The sequence below is a fragment of the Anabrus simplex genome, chromosome 1, assembly GCF_040414725.1.
Source record: "Anabrus simplex isolate iqAnaSimp1 chromosome 1, ASM4041472v1, whole genome shotgun sequence".
NCBI classification, from domain to species: Eukaryota; Metazoa; Arthropoda; class Insecta; order Orthoptera; family Tettigoniidae; genus Anabrus; species Anabrus simplex.
In genome coordinates this window covers 1072439114-1072463500 of record NC_090265.1, presented here as the reverse complement: position 1 = coordinate 1072463500, position 24387 = coordinate 1072439114, and the positions used below count along the sequence as shown (strand labels likewise).

The 24387-nt window shown below is 41.2% G+C and overlaps 1 protein-coding gene across 1 annotated transcript in view; it reads right to left on the bottom strand.

The window, feature by feature from the left end:
- BNIP3 (BCL2 interacting protein 3) overlaps positions 1-24387 on the bottom strand; it is a 361523-nt gene that overhangs the window by 75817 nt on the left and 261319 nt on the right. Inside the window, exon 3 of the mRNA XM_067137160.2 lies at positions 19093-19177. Within this exon, the coding sequence (XP_066993261.1) occupies positions 19093-19177 (85 nt within the window). The remainder of the gene's footprint in view (positions 1-19092; positions 19178-24387) is intronic.

The following is a 24387-nucleotide window of genomic DNA, read 5'->3' as shown; positions in this document are numbered from 1 at the left end:
AGCCTCCCACATGCCAATAACAGGTCCTCGATTCACCTGTAATAGGATATCAGCCATCTTATTACAATGTTACAGTATAACGCCGAAATATACACACTGTGTATTCAGCACTACCTGTTCACTCCCTCCCCCTCCTTTTCAGTACTGGAGTGGGGCAGTGTTGATTGTTTATGTCGGGACACCATTAATGTGCGTGCGTATACAAATAGGAAATACTGAGGTAAGCCTTGAAGCTCCGTTAGACATTAATTTTAAACTTCATGTTTATAAGTGCATGAGTAGACTACCATACGTTTTTCATGATGTGAACTATTTTCAATTAGTGCATGATCGAGACTGCTAGTTTCTATGATGTTGATGCTCACTAGTGTTCAATATGTTATGTGCCATTTCATCATTTTCAAGTGATGTTATCTTATACAAAAGTAATATCAATTATAAAGTCTTTCACTTTTATTAATTGACATTTTGTACTGCACATAAAAATGCTGCGGTGCGAGCGACAATATACTGTACTCTCAGGAGTGTGGTAACACTTTTCAAAACGTCACGCGTCGCCGCTGCTGTTCCTGAGCAATGGGAAACAGTTCAGCTAGTTGATGCTCGCACCCAGATTTCAAGCATACCAACCAGGATAAGACTGTTATTCGAGCCAGGGGTGGGAATACTGTTTTAAGTTTGAAAAAGAAGAAAAAAAGTGCAAAGACTTCCGTAACCTAAAATTTGCCCAAAATTATAGTGATTGTCTGAACCTCATTCATTCTAATTTCAAGGTAAGCGAAGCCCCATGGTTCAACTGCCGGGATATTTACATGAATCTGAACTACTTCGATGTCCGCTGACTCAACTTACGTGAGAACAATAGGAGCTTTCTGACAGTGAAACAGCTACCTCAGTCTACGAAGCGAGAGGATTCGTCGTGCTGACCACGCGCCACCACCTAAACTGCTGGCCTTCGGGCTGAACAGCGGTCACTTGGTAGGCCAAGGCCAGTCAGGGCTGTAATGCCGGAGGGGGGAATGGGCGGAGGTGGGCTTAAATTTTTGTTCAATGAATTCATACATATTTGCCGGCAGTGTATATACATATAACTAAGGTATAGTCGGTAACTGCAGCACAAAGGCAAGAGGGGCAGTGTTTTTGTTTGCCTCTACAATGCAACGACCGTCACTGACCTTATCTAATGACACTGAGCCTGACCTCAAGGCTGCCTTCCTACATCCCGACTCCGTTGTTAGCACACTACGACCTCGGGCATTCTATATATAGGAGTGGCTGAGAACGCTAGATCAGTTAGTAACAGAAAACGAAGGTAACACGTAGTTCTTTCCGCAACGAAACTAAATTTACTAAGGAAACCGAAGGATACAGCGGAGAAAACCAACAGAGTCCAAAAACTGACATTTTACAGAAGAAAGGAAATGAACTTACAAACGCGTACTCTGATATAGTTGTGCCTTTTCCAGTTACAACAATTTATTTTTAATTTTTAATCTACCTACATTATTTTGAATTTCTCAACGCAATTACTGAATTATGACTGGAATTTCTTGATTTTCCCCTGAATTTTGTACGAGTACTATTTTCGACGAGTCCTAACAGTTAGGCCAAGTATAATGATTCATCTACAGTTTGTCAACAATCATACGCACTTGCACTTCTATTATATTAGAATAAGACAATTACAGAAATTCTTTATGAATTGCCATATTTGTGTTCAAAGAGACAAGAGACATGCATCATTACGTTCACATTGACAAGAGACATTCATCAGCATATCACGCACAAGTTCAATGGACAAATTTAAAACCTAGCGTGTTAAAAATACGCTGTTGTAGTATGTATCCTTCTTCAAGAACCAGGTATATTTTTCAACCTTCGCTGCAGTTAAATGAATAACAGAATAAGGAAAGTTAGCACACAGATATTACTCAAGCTTTTTTAAGAAATGGCGAATCACTACAGCGCTGTTAATGCCACAAATGAGATTTTTAATTTATTTGTTTACAACCTGCTTTACGTCGCACCGGCTCAGATAAGTCTTACGGCGACGATGGGATAGGAAAGGCCTAGGAGTGGGAAGGAAGCGGCCGTGGCCTTAATTAAGGTACAGCCCCAGTATTTGTCTGGTGTGAAAATAGGAAACCACGGAAAACCATCTTTAGGTCTGCCGGCAGTGGGTTTCGAACCCACTACATCCCGGATGCAAACTCACAACTGTACGCCCCTAAACGCACGGCCAATTCGCCCGATACAAATGAGAAAAAATACGTATCTGAGATCATGAGGGAGGAAAAGAACTCTAAGGGTAGCGTGCACCAACCAAGAGTAAGTTCCACTTCCGTAGTAAAATACTCTTGAAGTCAGCATTCGGTAACTTCCATACGAGAACAAATTACTTCCGAAGTATTTTAGTCCTTTCAGATACTCCTGGACTAAATTACTACAAGAGTAACATATTGAAGAGCACCGTGTTGTAGTATAATACTAAAGAAGTAAATAACTCACGAATATACACTGACTTAACAAATGTCATGGGATAGTCACCTATTAGCGTGTGGGACCTCCTCTGGCCCTGCGAACTGCAGTGAGACGCCGTGGAAGTGAGTCGACAAGTCCCTGGTAGTCCTCTGGACGCAGCTGACACCAAATCGTTTGCAGAGCGGCCGCCAATGCTGGTCTGTTCGTGGGTGCAGGATCCATGGTACGGAGCCTGCGTTCCAGGACATCCCAGATATGCTCGATAGGGTTCATATCGGGGCTCCTGGGTGGCCATGGCAGTCGTTGGACCTCCGCTGCATGTTCCTGGAACCATTCCTGGGAGACGTTGGAGCGATGTGGCGGCGCGTTATCATCTTGAAACATCGCAGAACCGTCTGGGCGCTGGAAGGCCAAAAATGGGTGGAGATGGTCTCCGAGCAGCTCAATATACCGCGTACCATTCAAAGTCTCTTCCAGAACAACTAGCGGATCCATTTCATACCAGGTAAATCCACCTCAGACCATAACAGACACACCAGCGCCCTGGACCACATCTTCGAGGCAGTCTGCCTCCCATCGGCATGGTGCAGTTGAAATTGTGATTCGTCCGACCATATCACATTAAGCCATTGTTCCAGTATCCATCCCTGGTGACTGGCGACAAATGCGCGTCATTGTGCCCGATGACGTTGGGTTAACAGTGGCACCGGCTCCCATACCCCATAGAACCGATGTTCCTACGGATTGTCCACTGGGAGACGTGTCTAGCACGGCCTGTGTTGAATTGAGCCGTGATTTGTTGCACGGTTGCCCGTCTGTCACTACTGACAACCCGTCTCAGATGTCGCCGGTCACGGTCATCGAGGGTGGCTGGACGGCCGGTCGTTCGTCTGTTGTGGACAGTGACACCCGCATTCAACCATTCGCGATACACCCTGGACACGGTTGATCGTGTGAAGCCGAATTCCCGCACCACTTCCGAAATCGCACTTCCCATCCGTCGGGCACCGACCACCATACCCTGTTCGAACGGTGTCAGTTCATGACGACGTTTCATGTTACAGCTGTCACATGCACAGCCACTGCTCACAAGGTCTCCTATACAACTGTCGCTGGCACAGGGGGCGTGTGGTGCGCAGACACACCTGCGCATCAGTGCTCCGCTATCCCATGACATTTGCTTAGTCAGGTTAGAATTTACTCTCACTTCGTGCATGGAGTAACCTTGGTTTAGACTTGTTGACTATTGATAATACCGTGTCGTATACAAGAGGAATACGTTTCAAACGTGTTTATGGATTACTTAGATTATATTGACGATCTCGACGCAGAAAACGACATGAAATGTAATAGTGCGTACAGTGCGTGAAAGGCGAGAGCCGTATGATGTGCACGCGGGGAGAGTTTAACCCTGAAGCACACGCGCCAGATCTTAGGACGCAGATACAGTTGTGGGGGTGCTTTGCACCCCACATATCATCGTATTGTAAAATATGAATTTCTGTATCAATTGGAGATTTTAAGATAGATTATGTACGAATGACTCTTTCTGCAGGGATCCAGCCAGAAATGTGCAAGAGCGGGGAGAGCACAGAAAAGTTATTTATACATTTCACTAGAAAATAAAATGGCCTGGGGGGTGGATTCCACCCCATACGCGTGTGTTTGAGGGTTAAGCAAGGAAGCAATCCTTAACTTTCCTTCTAAATCTACTTGGAGATCACTTACAGCTGAATTTCTGTCTTTATTTTGTTGCATCTCCCAAATTACAGTTGTTGTGTGTCGTACGAGTCGTTCGTACCGAAACATTTCAGTTAGTTGCCGGTGATCTAAAAAACGTTTCCCGTACGACTGCTGGTCATATCTTTCATCGCGTGGTTAAAGCACTAGTGAGGTTAAGAGGGATGTACACCTGCAAATGATAATTACTGTTCGGGAAATAAAAGGAAATTCTTCACGTTAGCAGGTTTCCACATATTGTGGGTGCAACTGACTGTGACTGCACGCATATTCCCATTTTTTGCCCTCCCGGTGACAACGGTGAACTTTTCAGAAATCGGAAGAGGTATTTACCGACCCAGCATTTGCCTGGTGTGAAAATGGAAAACAATTTCGCTGTGGATTTAGGCGATCTGTATGAAGAAACCACCATCATTTTTTATTTTTCCCGCGTGTCCATGACTTTCTGCTTTTTCTTTAGGCTTCGCTTATAAGTCCTTCCACACAATTTTAACTTGCTCTTCACTGCGTTTTCCATCACTCGAAGCATTGAATTCTCCTGTCACGGCTTTCCATGAATTTCTTATCTAGCACCTTTATGTCGTGTTTCTTACACGCTATATCCTTTGCATAGATCTTTATTATGTCTACTAACAAGCATTTATCTTTTTCGCTTACGTTATTCCCCCGCTTCCTATCACACATAACCTTATCTAACTTACTTAGATTTCTTTAAAGAAAACACGCAAACACAACTACACTCCATGAGTAACGAACGCTACTTCTATAGTAGTAACTAAATGAGTACCTGCTACTTCAACTCTCCGACGTTAATTCCGGAGTAAATAACTCCCGTAGTAATTTTCTTCTGTAGTATGGACTTCTTTAGTAAACGCTACTTCCGGAGTAATTTATTCCAAGATGGTGCACGCCACCCTAAGAATTGTCTCTTACCGCGCATGACAGCTCACAAATAACATGCCGATTTTTACATAAATCAGAACTTGGTTATAACGACATCCCATGGACTTGATAAATTGTATAGTTATAAACAAGTCCCACAGTAATCGAGATTTATGCTATCGGTCTAATGAGGTGGAAAACGTTGCAGAACAAAACTTAATTAGGCTTATTTAAGATTGTACATTTTACTATTATGCCTGACATTTCAGTGCAGAACTGAAGTATGCACAACATAAAATAAATAGTTAAGTTTTTACCTCGTACAAATACATTTAAAACTACAGTAATAACCAAGCTATTTCATTTAGGAATAATTGGGTCATTTTTGTTTGTCTTCTCTTAATTTCCCCAAACACACTTTCTAAATTACGTTGTATGTCCATAATTTGCATCACAATTCCACTGCATCTTCTAGCTTCCATGACGGAAACACTAATTCAAACCGAAGTTTAAAGGATGGCTGCCTAGTTGTACTCTTAAAACCATAATCACCACCACCACCAAACATGCGAGGTACACGCGTCGTATTACGCAAGGTTAAAAACACTTTCCTGACGAGGAATATGTTATATAGTATCACGGAATACTCGATATTATAAACGAGGTGTCGCTGAGACCGACGTAACTATAACAAAGTTCTATTTTCCTTCTAAATCAATTTACGCCTTACCGACATAGACAGGTCTTATATACCGAGCTCGATAGCTGCAGTCGCTTAAGTGCGGCCAGTATCCAGTATTCGGGAGATAGTAGGTTCGAACCCCACTGTCGGTAGCCCTGAAAATGGTTTTCCGTGGTTTCCCCACTTTCACACCAGGCAAATGCTGGGGCTGTACCTTAATTAAGGCCACGGCCGCTTCCTTCCCACTCCTAGCCCTTTCCTATCCTGTTTTTTTTTTGCTAGTTGCTTTACGCCGCACCGACACAGATAGGTCTTATGGCGACGATAGGATAGAAGAGGCCTAGGAGTGGGAAGGAAGTGGCCGTGGCCTTAAGGTACAAACCCAGCATTTGCCTGGTGTGAAAATAGAAAACGAGGGAAAATTATCTTCAGGGTTGCCGACAGTGGGGTTCGAACCCACCATCTCCCGAATGCAAGCTCACAGCTGCGGACCCCTAATCGCATGGCCAACGTTCTACTGCAACACTATAACCTGTAGTAACAGCTCGATTATATTCCATTACATTACCAGATGCCTTTTCTGGCAGGACCTAGTGTTTACAGTGCACTAAGTCTTCTGGTATGGGCTAGAGCAATTTTGTTACTTTCATTGATCTGTCTCTGTCTTATCCTTGGCTTTGACAAAATGAGAGTGACTGAGGTATGAGCGATGCTAGTAATGCCATTCCTTACGCAGCCAGTCCCTGCTATGAATGGTGTGAAAATATTGATCATAGGGTCGGTTGGTGCATGCATTTCAGTGGGCTTGGCAGACTGATATGTAATAGCAACTTCTGGCTCGGTGAGGAAAGCAATGGGAAACTACCTCACTCCTCATTTCCCTAGTACGCCTCTTCAGTGATGCCTAGGCCATCTATGACAGCTCATGGCGGAACTGTTGAGGATCCAACCAGCCTTGGGGCTGATGACTAAACATACATATATATACATTACCAGTCCTTTTATTAAGGAGAGAATGGAAACGCACGTTTTGCAATACTAGACATTAGTTTTCGGTTATAATTAGCCTACTAAAGTATTATTGGGGACCTGAAACATCTTCGTCAACGAAACCTGATTATTCAGTGTGTGTAATACCTGTTTATTACCTGTTGGGCGGAGGGTTAAGGTAAATAAGTTCCAGTACCACCGAAAGTGGGATTCGAACCCCACTTCTGAAGAGTAGCTTTTGTCTACCCCCTCAATTTCGATCACCTATTCTGTATTACTGATCTCATATAACACAGATACAATGTAGTCTAGTGCATATCAGATGATACTGTCCGAGATACGGAATTATCACCTCTCTCTTCGTTTGTTTTGAATATTTTATGAAGGAAAAAACTATTTTCCAAGTACAGTACGCTTTTGTGACACTGAGCTAAATATCTATAAAATAATGTGAGCTCATAAACACTTCATATCGACAATCCAATGCTGTAAGGTGAAGGAACTGAATCATATCACGAGTAAGGATAAAGAATGTAGGAAGTGTTCTCTTTAATGTATGATTCTCTTCCTAGAAGTAGTTAGTCAAGGTCGAATATCACCCGGCAGAGCACACGAGTGATTCGCTGGCAGACTCGCCGGCACATGGTGACTCCGTGGCGTCTCCCAAGGTCTTTCCTTTCGCACAATAACACAAACGGCCATACTTTTAGCTTTTTCTACCAATACATTTATACTATTCATTCGGTTTAGCCAAGCTATTCTAAACATTATTTTTTTCTCGGTTAGATAATATGCCGAAAGTATAGTCAATATTTTAAATATAGATACCATTCAAAATTTCGGCGACGGTGTGATGGGAAAGAGCTAGGATTGGGAAGGTAGCGAATGTGGTCGTAATGAAGCTCCAGTATTTGCCTGGTGTTAAAAATGGGAAACCACCGAGAACCATCTTCAAGGCTGCCGATGGTGGGAATCGAATCCACCATCTCCCGAATGCAAGCTTACAGCTACACGTTTCGTAAAGAAGACGAAGAAGATTGTCGTACATTTTGTCTCATGTATTTATTTTCATACCGTATTTATTATGCCTTTGCTGGCAAAATCTAGCGTTTACAGTGCACTACTGTATGTCTTCTGGTGTGGGTCAGAACAAATTTGTTACTTTCATTGACCAGTCGCATCCTTGGCTTTGACAGCATGGAAGTGACCGAAGTATGTGTGATGCTAGTAATGTCATTCCGTATGCAGCCAGTCCCTGTTATGAATGGTGTGAGAATATCACTCATAAGGTCAGTTGCTGCGGACATTTCAGTGGGCTTGGCAGAGTGAGATGTAATAGCAACTTCTTGCTCAGTGAGAAAAGCAACGGGAAACTGTCTCACTCCTCATTTCGCTAGTACGCCTCTTGAGTGACGCCAGGGTCACCTATGATATACTCAGGGACAAAACACGACATCACCTTACTACTACTACTACTACTACTACTACTACTACTACTACTACTACTACTACTACTACTACTACCACCACCACCACCACCACCATCACCACCACCACCACCAAGCGGCAGCCCGGTGTCTATTAGCGGCTTATAAGATTTACTACGTGTACTGGAGCCGAAATTGCCAAATCGTCTACTGCACTCGACACGAAGAAAGGGTAAAGACTGAAGAGAGTGTGGAAGAAAGTGGTTTGGCAAATTCTCCACAGCAAGCAAGGATCATTTAGAACTCGTTAACTCAGCAGGGTACAGGGTGAGATTGACTGCTGTCTTCCAGGAACTGAAGGCGTCATGTTCTGTCCCTAAGTATAGCTGATGGCGGTCCAAACCAGCCTCCGGGATGAACACTCAATATACATACCGTGACCGCCCGGCTAACATAACCTATACTGCTAATAATAAGAGTTGGCGTCTGACATTTCTTGGAGGTCCGTTTACTGCCTGCCGAGGCGGGATAAAGGGAGTGGCTATGTGGTTGCCATGGAAACAAGGGTGGGGCGACTGCGGTTGCCATGGAGATAACACTTCAGGGCAGCTCGTCTTGCTGGGAGTTGCCAAACTTGTCAGTGTCTCTGATAAGAACCTGATTGTATAAGAGTGATCGCAAATGGGACGACACCGCCTGGCCAGGTAGTCTACAACAGATCACAGCGGTCAGAATGAAGGAGGGAACAAGTGAACCGGAAGCGAGGGGTAAGAGCATGTAGAAAGGAATGCTGGAATGTGGCAACATCGTGAAATGGCACGTGCAGAGCTCCTCCCTTCAACCTTACCTGTCAGACGCCAACTTTAGTTAAGTCTAGTATAGATACGTGCTATACCCGTGTATTTAAAGAAGCATTCTGACAGACACGGCTGGAGGGAGGAGCATTGCACGGTGTAGCCACATTCCTGTATTCGATTCTCCTTCCCGGCTCACTTGTTCATTCGTTCAGACGGCTCAGAAGTGAGAGGTTTGGCAACTCCAAGCCACTTGACCCGACCAGCAGGCTTATCTCCATGGCAACCGCAGTGGGCACGCCCACGTTTACATGGCAACTATACCCCCCTACTCCCTTCTTCCCACCCAGGTAGGCAGTAAACGGACCTCCTTCTAAGAACTGTCAGAACGCATCTTTCAATATTACGACCATAGTTACATAATAGCAATACTTATTCGAGTCACTGGATGCTCCAAATATGTTTATTTAAATGATAAATCTTAATTATTGTCAGCGGTGTCTGGATTGGAGTGGAATCGTCAGGAAGGTCTCTATTCTGCATGACGTCACAAACCCGTATGGCACTATACACTGCACACAGCAACCGAGTGGTAGGCCTAAGCCCCCGTGTTACATTATTATGAACGAGCAGTAGAACACTAGTTCAAAATACTCTTATGTCTTGTTCGTGATAACATCAAAATAGTTCAATTTTACAGTTATGTTTACCCATGTGATATTATTGTTAATGTGTTCATATTCATTGTATACATAGTACTAGCCGTCAAAACATGACGGTCAATGGGGTAAATATTTAGTGAAGGATAAATATAATACCAATAAAATACGAAGCCCTAAATTGAAGCAAGTTTGAATTAAGCACATAAGCTTTTTCAGTGCACACGGGACCTTCGTTGAAGAATGCATTCTTGACATTTGTGTTGTTTTGTTGGGGCACGTCAAGGATTTCATTAATATAACTTGAAGTCACTCCTTGTTTGCTATGAGCACAATGTCAGCCAAATCAGATTTGAAAATTGGCACATCAGGAGTTTGCTCGTAGCAAAGGTACAAGGTATTATGACACGGAGGTCTGGCTCACTTTCCTAATTACCGGAGTGGAAGAAGTTAGTGTTAAAATTACGACACGGAGAGGAGGACTTTTACATTTCTCCGACATCATTCAAAGCTAGCAAATATAGGAAGAGCTACAAAGGGACAGCAGCATTGCGCCGAGTAACTTCTTCTGGACTAAGCGACTCTGCAACTGCAACACAACCCAGAATGGAACAGCTGACGTCCGAAATATGCAGATGATACAGTCATTTATGTTGAGGGTGATAGCTGGAATCTCGTCAGACAGAGAGCAACTCGAGCACTGCTTAAAGTTAAAGCATGGTTAGATAATAATGAATTATTTCTGAACATTAAAAAGACAAAATTTATGAATTTTTCTGTAACAGATACACGAAACGATTTCAATGAATTAATTGTACACAACATCAACTGTAAATTTAATTGTAACTGCTACAAAATTTATAAAGTAAATAATGTTAAGTATTTGGGATTATTAATTGATTCGAACATGAAATGGAAAAGTCACATTACCGATTTAAGAAAGAAAATCAGAAGAACTGTTTATATATTTCATAATTTAAAATACATATCCAGTATAAAATTGTTAAGAGAGGTTTATTACGCTTTAGTTCAGTCTATTCTTAGCTACGGAATTTTGGCTTGGGGAGGAGCCTACAAAAATGTGATCAATAAAATACAGGTTGTTCAAAACCTTATATTACGAATAATGTACCAGAAAGGAAGATTATACCCAAGTAGTCAATTATATGCTGAAGCAAATATATTTAATGTAAAACAGCTCTATGCCCTTGAAATATACAAATAAATTAACAAAAACAAAAATATAATTCAGAACATTAAACATGAATATTCAACACGCAGTAAGATGTACCACCGTTGTATGTTATACAAACCCAAACTTAGCATAACAAAGCACAATTTCCTGTACTTCATTCCAAAATTTTTTAATGTCCTTCCCGGTTCTTTACAAACTACTTTATTAGGTCAGAAAATGAGTCTGAAGTGTCTTAAATCCTATGTCAGGGATAATAAAACTGTTATGGAAGAAATAACTAAATGAGAATATCACGTCACCATATTCAATTTCTATTCAATTCTCCACCATGTGTTGATCATATCCGTCATTCACTCATACCCATACTCGTATTTCAGACATCATTTAAAATATATTTCTCACTATGTAATTAATATTCTAAATTACCACACACAAGGTTTCACCTTACGTGGTATTTTACTGATATCTACTCGACTTTGTTGAGGTTGGAGTGATTTTGTATTATAATAATAATAATAATAATAATAATAATAATAATAATAATAATAATAATAATTTATTTAAGGTGTGCAAGAGATAGTTACAAGTTCAATTTATTTTAAGTATTAATATGTTGATAATAATACTACTACTACTACTGTAATATATGTGGTATGTTATAAGATTAATATTTCTCAAGTAATAATGTTATTAGAAGAGTTATGTATATATAAAACAGAGTCCTGTAAATATGTAAACGACATGATGAATGAATAAATACTACTACTACTACTACTACTACTACTACTACTACTACTACTACTACGCATGTATGCTTGCCGCCTTCCACCTCCCCTCTCCCATCGTATGCATCATCGCTACCACAGTCCAAGTGGTCTTGAAGTACTGGCGAGCGTTTTGGCGAATCAGAATGCTACATTTTTCTTTCATAATTCATGTTGAGTGATCATTGCCTTGGTCTTTGGAGCCCTGGGTTCGATTCTCGATCGGGTCGAGATATTTTAATCTTAAAATGTTAATTTCCTTGGTTCCGGGACTGGGTATTTGCGCTGTCTCCAACATCCCTGCAACTCGTACATGGAGTTTCCCACATAGCAGATGCCGCCCATCCTCTCCGGAGGGTCTGCCAAGCTTGCAATAGATACATGATTTTATTTTCCACAACGTTATGCCCAACTAAGGAGGGCGATTGAACTTATATAGCAGATGACTTTGCTTTCTTATCTTCCCAGAATCCCTTCATCCTCTCACTATGACTTCCGTCCATGCAGTAACAGTTCTCATTTCGGGACTTTTAGCAAAATGATGTTTGTTCACCGAAGTCCCATGTCATTTCGTCTGTTATGCTGATTTCTTGATGGTCTTTTCAATTTCGATTATTCAATTATTATTGACTTCCAGTGAGGAGGTATGATTAAATGCCCTTTTAGTTCCCCTCCCCCCCCCTTCTCTTCTTCTACCGCGTTTCCCCACAACTGTGGGGTTGCGGATGCGAACTGTATCGCACATGTGGATTTGACCCTGTTGTATGGCCGGATACCCTCCCTGACACCAACCATATATGGAGGGGTGTAATCACTATTTCGTATTCCTGTGGTGGTTGGTAGTGTGGCGTGTTTCTGAATATGAAGAGGAGTGTGTTGGGTCAAGCACAAATACCCAGTCCTAGAGCCAGAAGAATAAATCAGACGTGATTAAAATTCCCAATCAGGTTGGAAATCGAACCCAGCACCCTTTAAACCGAAGACCTTAACGCTGGCCATTCAGCCATGGAGTGAACCACACGAATTATTATTATTATTATTATTATTATTATTATTATTATTATTATTATTATTTTGCTAGGGGCTTTACGTCGCACCGACACAGATAGGTTTTATGGCGACGATGGGATAGGAAAGGCTTAGGAGTTGGAAGGAAGCGGCTGTGGCCTTAATTACGGTACAGCCCCAGCATTTGCCTGGTGTGAAAATGGGAAACCACGGAAAACCATTCTCAGGGCTGCCGATAGTGGGATTCGAACTTACTATCTCCCGGATGCAAGCTCACAGCCGCGCGCCTCTACGCGCACAGCTGACTCTCCCGGTCCACGAATTATTATTATTATTATTATTATTATTATTATTATTATTATTATTATTATTATTCTGCCTGCTGTAATTTCTTAATGGATACAGTACTTTTGCATCCATCTCTTGGCACAGGCCAGAGTAAAGTGTAGCTTCCACCGAAGTCCCAGTCAACATCCATGGCTGTGACAATATGGAAGTGTCTGGTTTATGGGTAGTGCTGAGTAATGACATTCAGAGCATGACTAGTGCATCCGAGTGTTATGAAAGGTACTGCTCATAGGATCAGCCGTGCTGCAATAGTACTTTCTGACCCAGTGAGGAAAGCAATGGCAAACTACCTCACTCTTCATCTTGCCTAGTACGCCTCATGTTGGTGCTTCCATTGGTTTTGGGGGTTTCCTTATAACCGCATAACCTTTGGTGGTGCTATTTGAGGATCCAACCAGTCTCTGGGCTGATGACCTAACAGACAGACATTATTATTATTCAACACACTAGGCAAGTGCGAGCTACTGCTGCCTTGAAAAACTTCTAACAGCAAATTTTGAAACTGTCGTTTTACTCTAGAAAGCTTCCACTTTTGCTGTAGGAAGTTTAGTCGAGATGACAACAGCTTGAAACATTATAGAATTCTGAGACAGGCCTTGCAAAACAGGTTACTGGAAATTTTGTAGATCAGGGCAGAAGCAATGTACCATAGTAATAGTATTTTGGAACAATAGTTAAGTCCAGCCTGTTGGGGTTGGAACATAGAACCTGCATGAAACTACACGGTACCGCGGTAAGTACAAAGAAATTATCAGAGCAGTTGATCTAGACGGCGTCTGCATGGTATGGGCAAATCTGTTTTGTCAACACACCCGTAGAGGGACTACAGTTTTCAAGTGGAAGTGACGAAAGCAACAACAACAACAAGCATCAAACTATAAACGCGTGGCGAATTGCGAAATGGCCAATAGTTGCTAAGTGAACAAGACGGACTTATATCCTTGAAAGTATCAGGTGATGTTTGTTTCGAAGAACTACTTTGCTTGTAAGCAGTATTGGCAAACAGCAAGGTCGAGAGTAAACAGTGAGCAATTACTGCGGAGAGCATCGCCCTGAGAAACACAGTCGCTAACTACGCTCACGTAACTTAGATACTGCGTAAGCAGCGGAAATAATAATAATAATAATAATAATAATAATAATAATAATAATAATAATCAAATATGTGTTCATATCCCTTCACCTACCGCCAGTCTTATTAGACACTACAGCGGTGATCCAAAGAGCGATGTCCTACATGTTTCTCGCATTCAAGCACTGTTCAATGTCAATAATGCGGTGGGATTCAATCCCGAAACCTCGAGCAAGACAGTATAATACTGACAAGCATGAAAATAAAAATATCTCTAATTAAAACGACACAATACTTTCGTATTTATTTCTAAGTAAATTCATGTAATGGGAATGGGTGAAAAACTACCCCTTTTAGAAACCTGATTACTTTATATGATTAACCATGTCATACAACTGCACTTCAGAAGATGCTTTCCATGCTGCAACATCACGTCCAGAGCTGGCTATGTGGACCGCCAACCTCCGCTAGGAGAAGGCGCCTCAAGAAGAAGACCGACGCTGAAGATCATAACAAGAAAAACTTTTTTGCTTGATATAAAACTTGCATCTAATGAACTACTATAAAAAAAAGGATGTTCGTAATGCGAACAAAGTTATTATTTCGATTCAATAAGCTGTTCAATCCTTGTCCCGTTTTACTACACTGTCTGGTATGAGTGAGATGAATGTTCTAAGAGTTTTTACGACCGGATACCCTTCCTGCCGTCAACCTCATTAGAGAACTTAATGAGATGAAGCGAATGACGTAGTATATGATTGTACGAAGGTAGAGGGTGAAACCCAGTGCCGGCACATAGCCTACTCCTATCGAATAGCACCAAGGGGTCTGTTCAAGGCTTAACGTCGACACCCGACGGACGAATCACCATCAACAGCGTCATATGCTCTCACTCCATATGAGCATTGTGGAGAGGTCCTGTCCTACCCCGACGGCCAACATTCTGACAGAAAATATTTTCGACCAACGAGACTCGAATCGACTAACCACGGTGCCAGACCATAGATGATGATGATGATGATGATGATGATGATGATGATGGTGTTATTGGCTTTTATGTCCCACTAACTACTTGTACGATTTTCGGAGACACCGAGCCCGGAATTTTGTCCGGCATTATTTTTTTACGTGCCAGTAACTCCGCTAACACGAGGCTGACGTATTTGAGCACCTTCATATACCACCGGACTGAGCCAGGATGGGACCTGCCAAGCCTCAGGTCAGCGCTCTACCGACTGAGCTACTCAGCCCGGCAGACCATATAGACTTGACGTCTTAACGAACAGGCGAGCTTATTTCGATTCAATAAATTAAAAAAAAGATATAAGAAATATTGAATTGTGGTGGTGTAGATTATTGTTTTAAGAGGAAGTACAACTTGGCAACCTTCCTCTATTAACACTAACCAAAAGGAAAATGAAAGAGGTCTGGTACTTGAAAATAATGAAAATATCGGAAAAATAAAGAAAAAGACCACGAAGGGTGTGAGAATGAAAGACACCCTAGGTCTTGCAAATCTAATACCGGTACTGTTGAGGTTGGAAGAGAACAAAAGTTGACCAAGGGGGTTCACACAAAAGCGAGGAAGTGGAAGCAATGCAAGGCTCAGCCAGGGGCTCTATGGTCGCCAAACCACGCTTCCAAGCTGAGAGCCCCCAAGGGCCTCTTTCAGTCACCGGTTGAGGAATACGGAAGTAAAGGTACTTACCAAGGCTGTCCATAATGTTCGGTCACACCAACTGCTGGACAGAACACATAGTGAAGCAAATATGGCACACCCGGAGCACGCCATGCGATTCCTTATCCGCCATTTACAAGCTAATCTAGGAAAATAAAATCGGGTGATTTTGGCGACCTATCAACACTGCCACAACGAACGGTGCGTCGGAATATAAGTAGTAACATTCTTCCGAACACAATGACACAGCAGCTGTAGTAGTTTAGTGAAGCACGACTGAGAGGGTCTCGTCCGAGCCTACGTTTATCAATCAATACTGATCATTTAGGGCAGTCACCCAGGTGGCAGATTACCTATCTGTTGTTTTCCTAGCCTTTTCTTGCATGATTTCCAAGAATTTGAAGATTTATTGAACATCTCCCTTGGTAAGTTATTCCAATCCCTAACTCCCCTTTCTATAAACGAACATTTTCCCCAATTTGTCCTCATGAATTCCAACTTTATCTTGATATTGTGATCTTTCCTACTTTTAAAGACGCCACTCAAACTTAAACTTCTACTAATGTCATTCCACGCCATCTCTCCACTGACAGCTCGCAACATACCACTTGGTCGATCAGCTCGCCTCCTTTCTCCCAAGTCTTCCCAGCCCAAACTTTGCAACATTTTTGTAATGCTACTCTTTTGTCAGAAACCACAAAGAACAAATCGAGCTGATTTTCTTTGGATTTTTTTTTCCAGTGCTTGAATCCCAATGGAACCATACTCTAGTTTGTGTCTTACCAGAGACTTATATGCCCTATTTTTTATATCCTTACTACAATACCGAGCTCCACAGCTGCAGTCGCTTAAGTGCGGCCAGTATCCAGTATTCGGGAGATAGTGGGTTCGAGCCCCACTGTCGGCAGCCCTGAAGATGATTTTCCGTGGTTTCCCATTTCCACACCAAGAAAATTCTGGGGCTGTACCTTAAATAAGGCCACGGCCGCTTCCTTCCCACTTCTAGCCCTTTCCTGCCCCAACGTCGCCATAAGAATTCTCTGTGTCGGTGTGACGTAAAGCAAATAGCCAAAAAAAAAAGAAATCTTATCAAATAATTCTGAATCAGTGTCAGCGCTACCCTTTCCTGGTCTGTACACTCCAAAGATATCAAGTTGCCTATTATCTTTATAAATGATCCTTACACCTACAATTTCATGTTTGTCATCTCCAACTTTTTCGTAGCTTAAACATTCTTCTTTCACCAGAATGAATACTCCCCCTCCTATCATTCCTATACTATCTCTACGATACACAATCCAGTTCCGTGAGAAAATGTCTGTTTTTCGCCATATAGCCTATTCCATATTCATGTACTAAATTTACTTTGAATATAGCACGATTTGAATGTATCTTACACGAGTTCGAATATTTTTACTGATTAAGTGGCGGCTGATGTAATTTAAATTTATTAAGTTCTGAAATAATACGGTTTTTCCCAAGGATATTTTCTTTCTTGTGTATTTCAGAAGACACTTTGTAGCTAAACTGAATTTCGCAACTCCTTAAATATTAATCACATTCTCGTTTCGGCATAAAGCCAACCACTCTACCCTATCTAGTGCCAAGGTTACGGATAGAGGAAGCCTTTATCTCCCATCACTCCAAGGGCTTTCATGGCCTGTACAGAAATGAATTTGCTTTTTGGTTAATTCCCTAGTATGGGGATTGTGTCTCTGTGATGGTCTTAATACACATCTTCCATTACATACCTTGACATCAGAGGTAAACTATCGTAAATGCAAAAACGGCGATTTTGAGGTTTTGACTCCTTGTTTTGGTAGTGTCTTCTTTTGGGTACAATACTGTATGTATATGTTTCGCAGGAATAAAGATGATCTATGTGATATTATCATACGTGCAAGGAGAACCCAGCAATAAACAATCGTAAGTGATCATTAGGGCTCGGAAGTTTAAGACCTATAAACTGCCTAAAGAAGACCTGTAAAAATAAATAAAAATATTTAAAAAAGGACCTAAAACTGGCAAACAAGGACGTAAATATGTGATCCAAATTCATTCATAATTTTAGTTTTAATTACATATTTAATGAAGGAATACATGTCGCTATAAGACCTACCTGTGTCGGAGCGACGTAAAACAAATAGCAAAAAATCCACATGCCGAGCACCGCACTCCTTATCGCATTGACCCTTACGACAGCTTACAGTCGACAGCTGTCGAATCGACCTGCCTTAAAGGTAGCAAAATATACGCATCAGCCGCTTCTTACTGCTCTCCTCTAACGTTATGCCACTTACAATAGTTTACCTCTGACGTTCAGATACAACACATCACACTACCAACACACAATAATGAACACTTCCCTTCACAAAGGATTTGGGCCGGGAAGGGCATCCGGTCTTAAAACTGGGATTAATCCACATTAGTGCCGATACCAGTTAACTGGGAGAAGTAGAGATGATGAAGAAGAATATTTAAGCAAGACAGCAGAGAACAAGCGCAAGGATTGTAGCCCATTTTGGTACAAAACAAGTGTTGCCAGTCAACCATACTTGCGAAGTACCAACCATATTTTCTGACAAGGTTTTACTGACATCGTAAAAAAACACGAAAACTGCCAAGCAAAGAAGTAGAAGATTGGAATGGCTTCCAACAAACTACTATGTCAAAAATGATAACTTTCTGCAGTATAGAATAATGGGATGGATGAGTAATAAATAACAAGAACTGCAGCTGCTACGGAGAAGCGTCAAGAAGTGTTTAAGGAATTCTGTGAGAGATTTATTTCAATCCGTAGCGCAAAATGGTGTACGAAGTTTTGAAATGAATATCGCTGACGTAAGTTAATCCCTGGTCAATAAAGTGACATGGGAAACTGGCTAGAGTGTTCTAGTTTACAGCCTATATAAACTTCCAACCAACTGTTTTCTCGAACATCGCCGCGCGACATTAATTCATACCATGCGCCGTGGCTGAATACATTAACATCGTTCCCGGAAGTACTTTAAGTTCATTTCCATAATCTAACGTTTTTGGTACTCTGAAACAAAAGAGATTAAAGACGTCGTCAGATACTGAAGAACAAGTTTTTCATTTGGCGGAGACAAAAATGTTCTGCACGTAACATGTAATACATTTAAGTAACTACGCCGATGAAGACCCTCCCCCAATAGAATCGAAAGGTAAGCATAAATAATCTAATACAGCTATTAACAGATTACGATTTCTTCCCACAACCTTGAGTCTCGTGAAGGAAGTTTTGTCATTCGGGAACTAAACACACACAGGCGTAACACCGGAGGTAATACAGTTAGGTCAATTATGGTTACTATGGTAGTCTGTTCCAAGCACCAGAGTATTCCTACTTACCTTATAGCAGTAATTTATGTAAACTCCCTTGAGCTCGTCTTCGGCCGACAGTTCTGTGTTAGGGCTGTTGGGCGGAGATTTGGGACTGCAACAAACAGAAAATACAGTCAAGTAGGTGCTAAAGAAAGACGCCAGAGAAGTGTTAGGTATTACTAAGATTTTTAAAAAACCATTACAAATGAAAGAAAAATGTTTTAAACTTTAAAACATAGAAGAATCTATAATCTCAACATATAATGTTTACGGATGCTGAAATATATTTGCATTATTATAACAAAATAGATCTCATTATCTGATAATCCAATCATATTTTAATATAATAATAATATACAATAGTGAATGTAGATGCATTCACTAACGCGGACAATAAAAAAAACCGAAAAAACTGATGCATTCTGCGCAAAACTTGAGAAAATCATGGCGAAGATTCCAAAAGAGAATACAAAAATTTTGATGGGCGACTTTAAAGCACAAATTGGTAAAGAAAAAGAACACCAGAAAACTGTTGGCAAATTCCCTGCTCACAAATTCACTAACAAAAACGGGTTGAGACTCACTGAACTGTGTCAACGATACAATCTTAAAATCATGTCAACTTCTCTGAGAAAATCACCACGGAAACAGAAGACATGGAGGCCTCCCGTTCCAGGGATCGGTGAATTTCAAATCGATCACATTGCCATCTCATCCCATGCAGAGAGAGGTACACGATGTATAGGTACGCCGAGGATTAAACGTCGATTCCGATCACTACCTAGTGAGAATAAAGGTAAAATTCACCTCGAAGAAAATTCATCATAAGAGGCCACACATACCGAAGTTTGACACAACACAGATTGGAAACAGTAATCTGCAAGACGTGCGGGAAAGGGAACATGCAGGCACCTGGGAGAAATTCCGCAATAAAATCATTCAGAAAGTTCAAGAGCAAATTCCCCTCAAAAAGAATACCAAACACCGTTGGTGGAATTCTGAATATGAACGTGCCTTGAAGGAACGAAAAGAAGCATTCCAGAAATACAATAGCAAGAAATCACCAGAAAACCAAACATATTTCAATGAAACTAGAAAACGAGTAGCCAAAATCACCAGGCAGGTCAAGAGAAAACATCTGATGCAACAACTGGGCTCTATTGAAGGTAACTTTCGTAATTACAACGTACGAGATTTCTATAGAGAATTCGGAGGACAAGTCCGTGGGTATCAGGAAAATTGTCAGGAACTAGCACTGTACTTGGCTGATCTCAACTGTCCAGAGCCCCTCACAAGATTCCCTCAAGAACCCCCAAAGCACACTTTCCCAGACTCTCCACCACCAACAGAGGAAGAAATACGCGGCCATGTCCTCAAACTTAAAAACAATAGGACCTCCGGAGAAGATAGCATCATTGCGGAACTTCTGAAAAACCGTGGACCTAACTCCCTCAAGGAACTCACCCAGATCATTACAGATATCTGGCAATCGGACGAATTACCTCAGGGCTGGAAGTGCGCCCTTATCCATCCATTGCACAAAAAGGGGGATAAGACTGACGTGAACAATTACAGGGGCATACAAAATTCTTTCAGCTTGCCTTTTGAAGAGAACGCAAGAACAACTTGAACTATTGGTGAATAACAAGCAGGCTTCCGCCCTGGTCGCTCGTGTGCAGAACAAATATTCAAACTGAAGGCAACATTAAAATACCAAGCATTGAGGAACAAACCGGTCATCTGCATTTTTGTTGACCTTAGGAAAGCGTACGACTCGGTTGATCGACAGTCTCTCTTCGTTATTCTTGAGAAACTGGGGCTTGATTCCAAGAACCTCAACATCATCAACGCAACACTCAATGGCACTATCTCCAAAGTTAAATTCATGGGGGAGATCTCTGAACCATTCCCGATTAAAACTGGCGTCCGACAAGGTGACGGCCTATCTCCGCTTCTTTTCAACCTCGTCCTAGATAAAGTCATCCGCGAGTGGAAGCAGGCATTGAAAGACATGGGATACTGGTGCCCCATACGACTAGGACGGGCCAAAGACGGTATTGAAATATTCTGCTTCGCTTTTGCAGATGACCTGGCCATACTGACAGATGTAGTCACAGCCGTTAAACAAATTGAAACCCTTAGCGAATGTGCTGGAAAGGTTGGCCTACAAATTTCCTTTTGAAAAGACCAAGTTCTTTTGCTCAAAACTTGACATCCAAAGTTTGAATACGACATGTGGGCAAATCAACCGAGTACCACACTTCCAGTACTTGGGAGAAATACTTGAACCAACGGGAGGCGAGAAGGCTGCCCAGAAAATTCGCCTACAAATATTTTGGAAACTTACGGTAGGGTTCACAACATACGCAATAAAAAGTGCTTGTCCCGCCATGCAAAGATCAGACACTATAATACAGTAATCAAGCCCGAAGTCTTATATGCCAGCGAGACCCTTACACTAAACGCGAAAGGTGACCTAAAACATTTTAAAAGAAGAATCCTGAGGAAAGTTCTCGGCCCTCGAAAAACAGAAGAAGGTTATAGACTGAGGTCAAGCAAAGTGACAGAAGAGCCTTCCAACGTTGCAACAGATATCCGCAAAAGACGTCTGAGATTTTATGGGCACGTCCGCAGACTGCCGGCAAGTAGACTGACACACAAGATTCTCACCTACATAGAACATCTAAAAAATATTCCATGGGTACTGGAAGTGAAGAAGGATCTGGAAAAAGCCCACATGAACTCAACTGACACCGCGGACAGAAACCTTTATAGAAAAAAAAAATTAATGGATAGAAAGTGCAACCAGAGAACGAAGTGAAAAAGAAGACTGGAGCAAAGTGGACAGAAGAACAGAAAAGGATCCACGAAGAAAGGATGAGAGCTGTGTGGCAACTCAGAAAACAGAATCGTTAGAGCTTTGCGTGATCCAGTGGGCCCATACGCACATAATAATAATAATAATAATAATAATAATAATAATAATGGCGTGTGGCCTCTGGAGAAGCCTGGTGCAGGTCTTTCGAGCAGACGTCGTATAGGCGACCTGCGCGTCTGTGAGGATGGGGCCCTACCTAAGACGGCACAAACACCCAGATCCTGAGCCATAGGAATTGACTAATTAAAGTTAAAATATCCGACCCGAATACGGGACCCCTTGGACCAAAGGCTAAACATGAAGCCGGACAAAAATCGTGTCCTCATCCCGAGGTGGTGCAGATCTTTTCAGCTGCGTGTTCCATTTTAACCACATACCAGTCCTCTAGCCACTCTTAAATTTCCGACAGTACCGGGAATCGAATCCGGGTCACCGAGGATGGCAGCCAATAGCGCTAAACATTACGCTGCGGAGGTGGAATATTACAGGATAATAACTTGTAAGTTATAACATACTTGTAAATAAATTACATTGTATATGTATCTATATATGAAAGGCAATGTCCTGACTGTCAATCAACGCCCAGGCAAACCCACTGGACATAAAGAAAAAAAATTTGTGGATATATTTCTATTACCGTGTAGGTGCTCCCTAAGAAAGGAGATAAAATGGGGATAAAACCCTGAAAAACAATTTTTGTTCCTCCGAATCCGTTCACCGGATAAAGTTGAAATTTCACTTAGAATTCTTCTTTATGTACTAGATTTTAAATAAGACAAGTTTAGAAAAAAATAGCCCTCACCCGAAAACATATAATAATAATAATAATAATAATAATAATAATAATAATAATAATAATAATAATAATGGCTTTACGTCCCACTAACTACTTTTACGGTTTTGGAGACACCGGGGTGCAGGAATTTAGTCCCATAGGAGTTCTTTTATGTGTCAGTAAATCTACCGACACGAGGCTGATGTATTTGAGTACCTTCAAATACTACCGGACTGAGCCAGAATCGAACCTGCCAAGTTGGGGCCACCGCCTCAACCGTCTAAGCCATTCAGCCCGGCAAGAAAACAACAAAACAGAAAACAAAAACAAAAAAACCAGATTGGTAGCTTGAAAGAAAGTATGTGAGAAAGGAATGAGCGAACGGCAGACTGATAGACTGAAAGGATGCGAGCGCATGAATGATTGAATGAAAGAGTGATTAGCAAACTATCAACAGACAGAATGAACGAGCAATACGAAATTAAGTATATACGTATATATTGCACAATACAATTTAAGTATTTTGTAAACTATGTAAATATTGTAAATAATACCACGTCTTAAGATAGGCCTAGGGAACATATATTATGTACATGGGGGCTCAAGGTTTTTCTCTAAACCTTCCATATTTCTGCACAGAGCTGTGGTAAATAAATAATGCTAATACTAATTCATTGCTCTGAAACCATATGTCATACGAGCTTGAAATTTCACGTGATGGCTGTTCGTCTATGTCTTAGATTTTAAGTCATAAGTGGTCCGAAGGGGTTTTTAACTGGGATGTGAAGAGCGAGGATAAAATAATTCATCCCCCACCCCTCTCCAAGTCGTTCAACGTAGGAAGTTGTCATTTTACACGAAGATTGTTCTTTTATGTCGTAGGTGTCAAATATGATATACTTCAAAATATTTTACGTATATAAGAATTATGATAATGCAGAAGTTGTTAAAATTCTAAAACTAATCAAGGCTTCACAACAGCCAAGATACTGGACCGAATTTTCGGCTCTTTCCCAGCATTGCCAACAAAATCTATTTGTAAAACTGAGGGATTTAACTGAAATAATATTAAACTTAGTACACGACTTTAGAAAATATGTTTGAGTTTCTACACAATTACTGATACGTGTTATTGCGCACACAAAATGTCTCTATTGAAAGATTGAAACCTCTCAAATTACTCATGAAATTCCACAACCTTAATAAATATAGTAAATATTATAGAGGAGTTTACATCCCGATTATTGTCGGAGTAATTGATGCTGCCCTCAATACACACAAAATTCTATGTCGTAGATTTTAAATAAGAAGTGAATCTTAAAACAATACACCCCTTAATAGATTTTTACTGCGGAATGGGCTGGGGGGGGGGGTAGGGGAGAAACCAAATGACAAAAAATATTCATTTCTCTGAAACCGTTTGACTTAAGAGGTTAAAATTTCAAATTATAACCTAGGAGTCAAATAACAGAAGGTTTGAAAAAAAAATCCTCAGGAAGTTAAATGGGGGTTAACACCCCGAAAACAAAAATATTAATTCCTCCAAAACCGTTTAACGTACGAATTCAAAGTTGAGGTATATACTTTAAATTCTAGGTATTAAATAGGAAATATTTTTAAACATTCCACTCCTAAGAGGTAAAATGGGGTTAGTTCTGGAAGCGAAATT